The sequence below is a fragment of the Mytilus galloprovincialis genome, chromosome 7 (genome assembly GCF_965363235.1).
Source record: "Mytilus galloprovincialis chromosome 7, xbMytGall1.hap1.1, whole genome shotgun sequence".
Lineage (NCBI taxonomy): Eukaryota > Metazoa > Mollusca > Bivalvia > Mytilida > Mytilidae > Mytilus > Mytilus galloprovincialis.
Genome location: NC_134844.1, coordinates 70,277,113 through 70,286,445, shown reverse-complemented (window position 1 = coordinate 70,286,445; position 9,333 = coordinate 70,277,113). Strand labels below are relative to the sequence as shown.

Below are 9,333 nucleotides of genomic sequence, written 5' to 3'. Positions count from 1 at the left end.
AACCATTCAAACGTGAAAACCAACGGTCTAATCTATAAAAAAATCGAAAAACGAGAAACACTTATTAACCACATAAACAGACGACAACCATTAAACATAAGCTTCCTGATTAGGACAGGTGCAAAAAAGGAGTGTATGTATTTTGATCCAGTTGTTTGCCACCTAAAGGTTTTATCCAACGGGGTCTGTTTTAAAAAACCTTAACACGATTTTGATATAATTTCAACTTAAAACATGTGCATTATAGTTTTAGAAAATTTAAATCCGTCCATTAGCTTCGATAGCATGTATTTTTCTAATTTTTACAGTTTCAGCTCAATTTGAATTATCTTTATACATGTAAGTGGTTTGTAATTGATTAATTGTTGGTTACTTAACGTCCAGTGGCAAATATTTCATGCATGTTCAGAACGATAAGAGGTTTGTGTAAAATATGACTTACTACTCACCAGTTTTTTTACCCCCTAGAATTTTGTCATATTAGCGAATAAAATTTATCCATGTCGATCAACCTTTTTTACCCCTACAGACGCCATCAACTAAGAGCTAAATCATGTGCGGAAAGACGAAAATGTAAATATATATCAGAGTGTCGGGTATATGTCCAACACTCTCAGAGTCATTGGAAGCTTATGGAGACACCCGAGAGAAAAATCAGTAGACTGTAGAGCTTTGTGTGGAATTAGGAGAGCGACAAATTGAACTTTTAAGGAATTGTAATACAACAATAAAACTAATATCTATCTGGCTTATTATATATATATGTATATTAACAATCTAGAATCAAATGAACTTGTATAATATCAGCCTCCCTTTTTCCAACCCACCCCTCCTGCACGTGTACACCTTTCATGTCTTATGATAGTTACCGATATCACAACAGCAATTTTCATATAGGATGTGACATAATGATGTTCTAGATAAATGTGATTTGAATTAACCAAGACGCACAGGATTTAAATTTACCTGTAATTAATGTTTGGACACCGTCCCCGAATTTAAAGTCTGATTTGTCAACCTCAGCGTCGAGAATATACCTTTTCGTAACATGTCTACTGGACAGTGGTCACTTCATTGGATATTTCACTGTGTCATGTCGTGAAATTAAAGCAGGTTCAATTCATAACAATGCACAAAACCGGTTCAACTACTTTTGCAAGGCGAAAAAGAAAGTCGAATCGTGAAGCCAATAAACAATATTTTTTTAATCTGAGCATGCAAATTATATTTGCAGAATAAAAACTTTGGTAATGAGAGTCCGAGACAATAAATTAATTGACTGTTTTCCCACGAAATCCACCTGTTTTATTAGTATAGTTTACTCGTAGTAGCCCACAATGCATTGTAGTTCATTGAGTCGATTGGTCAGTTTTTCAAGGCCATATTGGCCTTGTGTTTTGGAAATTACTATGCAAATATATTCTGACGTCAGAAAATCTAGAGTTCTCGACCTGTTAAAAGCTTGGTTTTGTCAATAAAGAAACCCCCCCCCAAAAACGCGTGTAGCTTTTTTTTTTATTGTTGTGAAAAAAACGGGCCTATGTGATGCAGACAAAAAAAATTGAAATAAAACTATTTCAGATTTAGGCATTTATTTAATCATAAAGAAAAATGGTGCATCACAAAACAGAACTAAAGAATTTATAAAGATTTTTTCAGACATTTAACAAAAACAATATGTACCGTAAAAATAAAGAATCTCCCTTAAAACGTGAAGTTGGACAAACAAACAAACAACTGACCAAGACAAATAACATAAACTACAAACCCCCTCTATCTTTAAGAAAATAACAAAATCTTACAAGAGAAAAAAAAAAGAGACATGAAAAAAACATGAAACACGAAATATCATATAAAAAAGTAAATAATAAATCAAATAACAGGAAAAAACATATGACAAAAATGAACGAAAACTACAAAAAATGTATCAAGATAAAAAAATTCTTTCCATTTTAATTTGGAAAGTGTACTCTGAATAAAAATACAAGTCAATCGCAACTCGCGTGCAAACTAAGGCAAAGCAAAAAATATTACGTATGTTTACGCTTACCCTTCCTTCCCTAATTGTCAATGCTTACCTCAACACCTTTTATGCAATTTTGGAACAAGCACTGTTAAAGTCAGACTAGTTCCTTAGAAGTAATCGGCTAAAAAAAACTTGTAAAAAAAAATAATACTACCTATTACCTACCGTACATTTTCAGCACGTTAGCGGAAACGTTTTTTTAGTTCGTTTGGCCTAACGCAATAAGAGATCTATTACATTTTGATAATTGATTTGCGAATAGAGTTGTTTCCTACCTGTAAAGAAATCCGTGCGAAGCATGCTTTCAAAAGGTAGATCCAATCGTCATAACTCGGCTGAGTAGCAGAATCACCCGAATATTGCCGATTGAGCTAGTGTTACAATTTGATAAACATATATCAAGTTGTTTTTCAGGACAACGGACTTGAAGAAAATACAGGTAAGACAGTCTAAATTATTAGGTGTACGAAATTAAGTGTACTTAAAAAGCAATTTTGAATAAATAATATATAAGAATAACATCAAGCGTTGCATATAATTATGATTCATATATTTTGTTTTTAAATCGTAAATTGAAAGAAACCAATCATTCCGTACCGTGATTGTCTCTGGGTTGAACCTTTTCCTCGATGCAAGTGTATGTTTCATAAGTAATGTTTTAATTACTTTGTTTACATAAATTTGCATTTAGAAAAGCAAAGTGATGGAATTGTCAGACAATGTACAAGTTGGGCCCTAGTCAGTTTTTCCCGCTTTTCCTAATTTATTCCAAAACCAGGATAAGGTTGTTTCCAACCATACGTTCCCTTTCGATTGCATTGATCGTCCAAAAAAAAGAAGAGATTCAAACATGCGGAACCCTCCCCTGGAACCGCCCGCGTAATCCACCATATGACATAAAATGAAATTGCAGGGATAAGGGAATTATCAACATAAAAAAATTTATAAATATAATCCAACGGGTTCAACGAAGATGCACTTCATATATTATAAATTCACGTTTACAATTACGCAAGGATCTTCGAGGGATCCGACTCCCAAGGAGCTCGAGCAGTACATGGAAAGTTAGTAACGGCCAGTAAGCTTCATCATACCATATAGACAAATATTGCCATATTTACACCTAAAAAACTACCAACTTTTATATATCTTGTAGATGCCAGGCATGAACACTTCAAATATATCTAGTAGATGCCAGACATGAACACTTCAAAACTGCACCGGTAAGCCAGTGCACAGAGTAGTTTTTAGCGGTAAAACGGTCATATTTGTCCATTTCTTATGATGAACCGCAAGAAAATTATTTAACCATTTAATTTCAAAAAGGGAAAAAAAGTGGGGGGGGGGGGGGGGGGTCAACGTTTATTTGTTCCGCCTAACAGAAGTTTCAATGAACATAATATTCCAGAATATGTTTTCCTTTTTTGGAACTTATATTATGAAGAAACCTCTATTCCGTGACACCTCTACTGTTCTTGAAGAGGTGTAGTGCGTATTAAAAGGAAATTTTTATATTTTGTTTTTCAGGAAGAAGTTCCAGTAATGTCCACATTGAGCTATGACTTTTTAAGGTTGCTGGTAGTTCTAGCAGGTAAAACTTTTAATACCTTCATAGTTATATATTATGCAAAAGAGGAAGTATATTAAAAAATGCATTTAAACAAAACAACTTTTCTGCGTTAAAAATTTGTTGACGTCCAATAAGACAATTTCTGTAAAATGCAAAAATCTGGCACTATTTCTGTTCACAATACACGTGTGTCTATGAATCACCTTTTCAGAATCTAATGCATGAATGCTGAGTTACCGTAATTTTTCCAAAAGTGTATAAACCAAAACGATTTAAATGCTTAAGACATTTTCAACAATGGATATTCATCATTGACGTAAAGTAAGTTTTTTTCATTATGGTGTACGAACAACGAGATTACCCAAAGTCCTTTAGATTTAGAGACCGAAAATTTGAGAAAAAAAACAGAATGGATATTAACCTGAACATAGCAAAGACATTTAATAGTTGAGCATTGTGTGTAATTGTCAATTGACAGATGATGGTGAGTTTTAGTAGAATTTAGCTAGTATGACAATAATATGTCCATATAACATGAGGATGTTCTTTCTATTTTTTTTACTTTTGCTATATATCCGAAAATTCGTCCCTTTTGGCGTTAATTTTTGTGTGATTCAGAAGTTCCCCATGTAAAACCGAAATATCTAAATACAGGAAAGAACAGTTATTACCGTTTAAATTTGATTTATTCAAAGTAACTTCCCTTAGGTAAAAGACTATAACTATGGAAGAAAAACTATTAGAAATAATATAATGAAAAAAAGTAGGGCTTGGCGGACATTTTTTTTTACTGTGCTCTAGATGGATAAAACAAGAGGATTCTGAATATGTAACAAAAGAATTAAAACCAAGAGGAGCGATCATCCTTAATAGTGCGTGTTCTAACTTTAAACAAATCGAGAAATAGTACAGAAGGATGTTTTAAACAAGAGGCTGTCACAACGACAGCAAACCGGATTTATTTACATTTATTTGTGACCTGGCAATATCACAAGAACCATTACTGATGAATGGTGAAAGTGAAAATCATCAATATCAAATTTGACCTCCATTTTGTCATCAGTATCAACATTTTGAAATAATAATATTTGAAAAGCTTAGATTGAATGGTTCATGAGTAAATGCAACAACATGAATGGAAACGCCATTTTACAATCTTTCAAGAACCATAACGTCTGAACAGTAAAAGTCAAAATCGTCATTATGGAACTTGACCTCTATTTTGTCATCAGTAACAACATATTAAAATTTCAAAAGCTTTGGTTGAATGGTTCATGAGAAAATGCACGGACACGACGGGAAACATCATTTTCAATCTTTCAAGAACCTTAACTCCTGAACGGTAAAAGTCAAAATCGTCATTATTGAACTTGACCTCCATTTTGTCATCAGTAACAGCATATTAAAATTTCGAAAGCTTTGGTAGAACAGTTCATGCATAAATGCACGGACACGACTGGAAACTCCATTTTTCAATCTTTCAAGAACCATAACTCCTGAACGGTAAAAGTCAAAATCGTCATTATTGAACTTGACCTTCATTCTGTCATAAGTAACAACATATTAAAATTTGGGAAGCTTTAGTAGAACAGTTCATGAGTAAATGCACGGACACGACTGAAAACTCCATTTTTCAATCTTTCAAGAACCATAACTCCTGAACGGTAAAAGTCAAAATCGCCATTATTTAACTTGACCTCCATATAGTTGTCAGTAATAACATATTAAAATTTTAAAAGCTTTGGTTGACCCGTTCATGAGTTAAAGCACGGACAACATTTGATTGCCGCCTTTCAAGAACCATAACTCCTGAACGGTAAAAGTCAAAATCGCCATTATTGAACTTGACCTTCGTATAGTTGTCAGTAATAACATATTAAAATTTTAAAAGCTTTGGTTGAACGGTTCATGAGTTAATGCACGGACAACATTTGATTGACGCCCGTCCACCCGCCCGCCCGCCCGCCGTACATCCCCAAATCAATAACCGACATTTTTGTCACAAAAATCCGGTTAAAAAGGGTATGTAGGTTTAGCAGGAACCCACTGGTTATTTTTGTCATGCCTTATACAATTTTGATGTAATGGCTGTGCATGTTTTTCTTGTAGGGTTAATTTCCAACTCTGTAGGCTTGGATCCAGCCACTATAAGCGCAATTGTTACAGTCGCTGGTACTGTTATTTCATCTGGTTCTAGTATGTCGTCAAGTCCTAATGACTATAAAGTTGTATGTGCCATCGAGGTTGAAAACTGGACAAGGTTTACTCTTGAAGACCCACATTCTACTGTAGGGATGGGGCGTTTGCAGTCTTCGCCAGTAGTGATTAGACCAGGTTCAAGGGAAAAGTTTGTGAGTATTTTGTTTTGGCAAATTTCAAAAAACTATTGTATGAATTCTAAACAATATACATGTATATGTTGTACATGAACGAAATTGACATATGCTTTAGGTATGTTTCTCTCATATTTACACTTTGAGAGGGCTGTGTCATTATTTATTTTACACGAAATGTATTCAATATTTTCAAATTAGAATGATTGCATATGATATACGTGTGTATAGTTAGATTATAAACTGACTGACTTTAGAAACAAAACATTCGATTAGATTTTTAGTTTTTCATATTTAATATATAGTATGCTTGTTTAGGGGCCAGTTGAAGGACGCCTCCGGGTGCGGGAATTTCTCGCTACATTGAAGACCTGTTGGTGACCTTCTGCTGTTGTTTTTTTCTATGGTCGGGTTGTTGTCTCTTTGGCACATTCCCCATTTCCATTCTCAATTTTATGAAAACCTAAGTTGAATATATACTGTTGATTCATTTCTCCGTTGTCTATTTAAAGTCGATATGGTTGAAAGGAACACATCTCGTTTGACTTATTTACATTTGTCATTTCGTGGCCTTTTATAGCTGACTATGTGATATGACTATACGGTATGCTGGTTCATATTCTGGACGCCATCCTTTGCTCTTTTCTAATATAAGGCGTTCATTATCACTGAACTACATGTAGAATATATATTTGTTTAGGGGCCAGCTGAAGGACGCCTCCGAGTGCGGGAATTCCTCGCTGCATTGAAGACCTGTTGCTGACCTTCTGATTTTGTCTGTTCTATGATCGGGTTGTTGTCTCTTTGACACATTCCCATTTTCCATTCTCAATTTTATTTGCTTATTGTTGGAGGCCTTACGGCGACCTATAGTTTATTTCTGTGTTATTTTGTCTCTTGTGAAGAGTTGTCTCATTGGCATCATACCACATATTCTTTTTAATATATATTCTTATTTATTGTAGATAGCCCACAAGTCATCATGGTTTACTTAAACATAATACATGTATGTTAATGTATTGTAAATAGCCAACAAGTCGTCATGGTTTATTTCAACATATTTGTTAATGTACTGTAGATACATGTAGCCCATAAGTCGTCATGGTTTACTTAACATATATTTTATTGTTTTGTAGATAGCCCACACGTCTTCATAGTTTACTTCAAAATATATTTTAATGTATTGTAGATGACCCATAAATCGTCATGGTTTACTTCGACATATATTTTTTAATGTATAATAGCCCATAAGTCGTCATGGTTTATTTCAACATATATTTCAATGTATTATAGATATCCCACAAGTCGTCATGGTTTACTTGAACATGTATTTTAATGTATTGTAGACATCCCACAAGTCGTCATGGTTTACTTCATCATATCTTTTAATGTATTGTAGATAACTCACAAGTCGTCATGGTTTACTTCAACATATATGTTAATGTAATGGAGATAGCCCATAAGTCATCATGGTTAACTTCTACATATATTTTAATGTATTGTAGAAAGCCCACAAGTCGTCATGGTTTACTTGAACACCTGTTTCAATGAATTGTAGATAGCTCTCAAGTCATCATGGTTTACTTTAACATGTATTTTAATGTATTGTAGATAGCTCACAAGTCGTCATGGTTTTCTGGAACCTACGGAGTAGCGTCATGGTTGATAAATGATCGTCGTGTTGTTGTCTTGTGGAATTGTCCTTACAGTTTTTGGTGGCGCAAAAATGTGTTAGGAATTGGATTGACGGAATCATTTTATGGCGTTCATCAAAATTGGTTCAATCAAATGTACAGTGGAAGAAATGGTCAAGGTTTGAATTTTGTGCGAGGCGAATACCGCTATGAGACACCAACAATTAAAATAGCTGATGAGAGATTTGAAATTACTGGTACCATGGGAACTGGTCACAAGACAACAGCGCGTATTGTTATAAGACCTATTAACGACGAAGATCTTGCGGCATCAATAACAAATGAACTTGAAAAACAGGACAAACGTGGGTTAGCTAAATTTCTAAAAAGAGGTTAACATATCAGTGATAACAGCCGATTGCATTGAGTGTGTAGGTAAAGGTAATATATTTGGTTAGCTTTCTTGCTAGTCAAACCGTGAAGTCATTATTAGGTAAGGTATACTACCCTCTTTTCGAAGTAGCCTTGTCCTAAAGACAGATAAATGTAGATGGTTATCTGTCGGACTAGTCTCCTCTTAAAGGAGGGTAGTTTACCTTACTTAATAATGACTTCACGGTTTAACTAGCAAGCAAGCTAACCAGATATATTATCTTTATCTACACATTCAATGCAAGCTGCTGTAAAATAAATTAAATTGATCATATACAATGTTTTTGTTTTCTTTACATCGCTTACTTTAGTAGAGGGGCACTATATTTCTCATCTGTGCGTCTATCCGTCCCGAATCAAAATAAAGTTTGGTTTACGGTATGTTGTGGTAAGCTCACTATGTTCAGTATGAAGTGATATAAGTGTATTTTTATTTATTACTCCGGGCAATAGTTTGAGGTAGGGGTAAGGGAGAGGGCTCAGTGACCGATAGGTCTTATTAGATTGCTGTAATACTATAGCCTGTTTCGCAAATGACAGTTATACTCATCCAATCTTGAATGACTAGGATTATCACGTTCTTTTCACTGAAGGTCAGTAGTTCTTTGCGGCACTTTGGTTTCCTCAACCAATAAAATGTTACCGGCTTGAAAAAGCACAACGGTGTAAGAAGTGGCGTAGAAAAACAATATGCATTGTTACAGGGACAGATCCAGCCATTTTAAAAGGGGGGGGGGCAACCCAGGACAAAAAAAGGGGGATGTTCCAACTATATGTCCCATTCAAATGCGTTGATCGGCCAAAATAAAGGGTGTTTAGAACCCAACCCCCCTGGATCCGCCATGTTGTGCATGGTACATTCAAAGCAAAAGCTGTGCATATGTTTATAGTTTTCAGATCTTCTATGGTGGTAGTTGTTGCATGTTGATCTCTTGACCTGCTCCACCTTCTGCCAACTGATATGTGGACACTTGAGTTTCTCGTCTCATGCCCTTCGCTGGGTTAATGCCTGAAACATCTTGTTCAGGTCCTGTATGAATAATGTGTGTATTTGGCATTTCTATTGTATTTATTTGTTGTCCGGAAGTGACGTACCATATCGATTTCTGTAAACAGAAGAATAAAACCCAATATGTACATACAAATATAAAATATAATTAAAAACAAATTGTTCAGAGTACAATTAAAGGGATTTTCACATGTAAATGAAAAGACAATTTACTAAATAGATTCGTCATATTACCGACTTTGGACTTCGGAGTTTTTATTTTCTTCGACATCACCTCTTTTGGTTGCTCTTTATTGACCGAACGCCAGAATTTCCTAACATATAGTATA

At 34.7% G+C, this 9,333-nt stretch overlaps 1 protein-coding gene across 1 annotated transcript; it reads left to right on the top strand.

Annotated features, from left to right (window-relative positions):
• The first annotated feature begins 2,320 nt into the window (after nt 1-2,320).
• Nucleotides 2,321-8,251, top strand: LOC143083576 (tereporin-Ts1-like). The gene is made up of 4 exons (XM_076259840.1): nt 2,321-2,465; nt 3,554-3,617; nt 5,706-5,947; nt 7,541-8,251. Exons 2-4 carry the CDS (start codon nt 3,569-3,571, stop codon nt 7,958-7,960), a joined length of 711 nt encoding a protein of 236 aa, XP_076115955.1. The 5' UTR covers nt 2,321-2,465; nt 3,554-3,568; the 3' UTR covers nt 7,961-8,251.
• Nucleotides 8,252-9,333: the final 1,082 nt, after the last annotated feature.

What these genes read in the sequence shown, in the direction of transcription:
- LOC143083576 (XM_076259840.1), top strand. Translation starts at nt 3,569, where the DNA reads ATGTCCACATTGAGCTATGACTTTTTAAGGTTGCTGGTAGTTCTAGCA. An exon ending in GTTGCTGGTAGTTCTAGCAG is followed by an intron (nt 3,618 to 5,705) that starts GTAAAACTTTTA and finishes TTTTTCTTGTAG; the next exon opens with GGTTAATTTCCAACTCTGTA. An exon ending in CAGGTTCAAGGGAAAAGTTT is followed by an intron (nt 5,948 to 7,540) that starts GTGAGTATTTTG and finishes AATGTATTGTAG; the next exon opens with ATAGCTCACAAGTCGTCATG.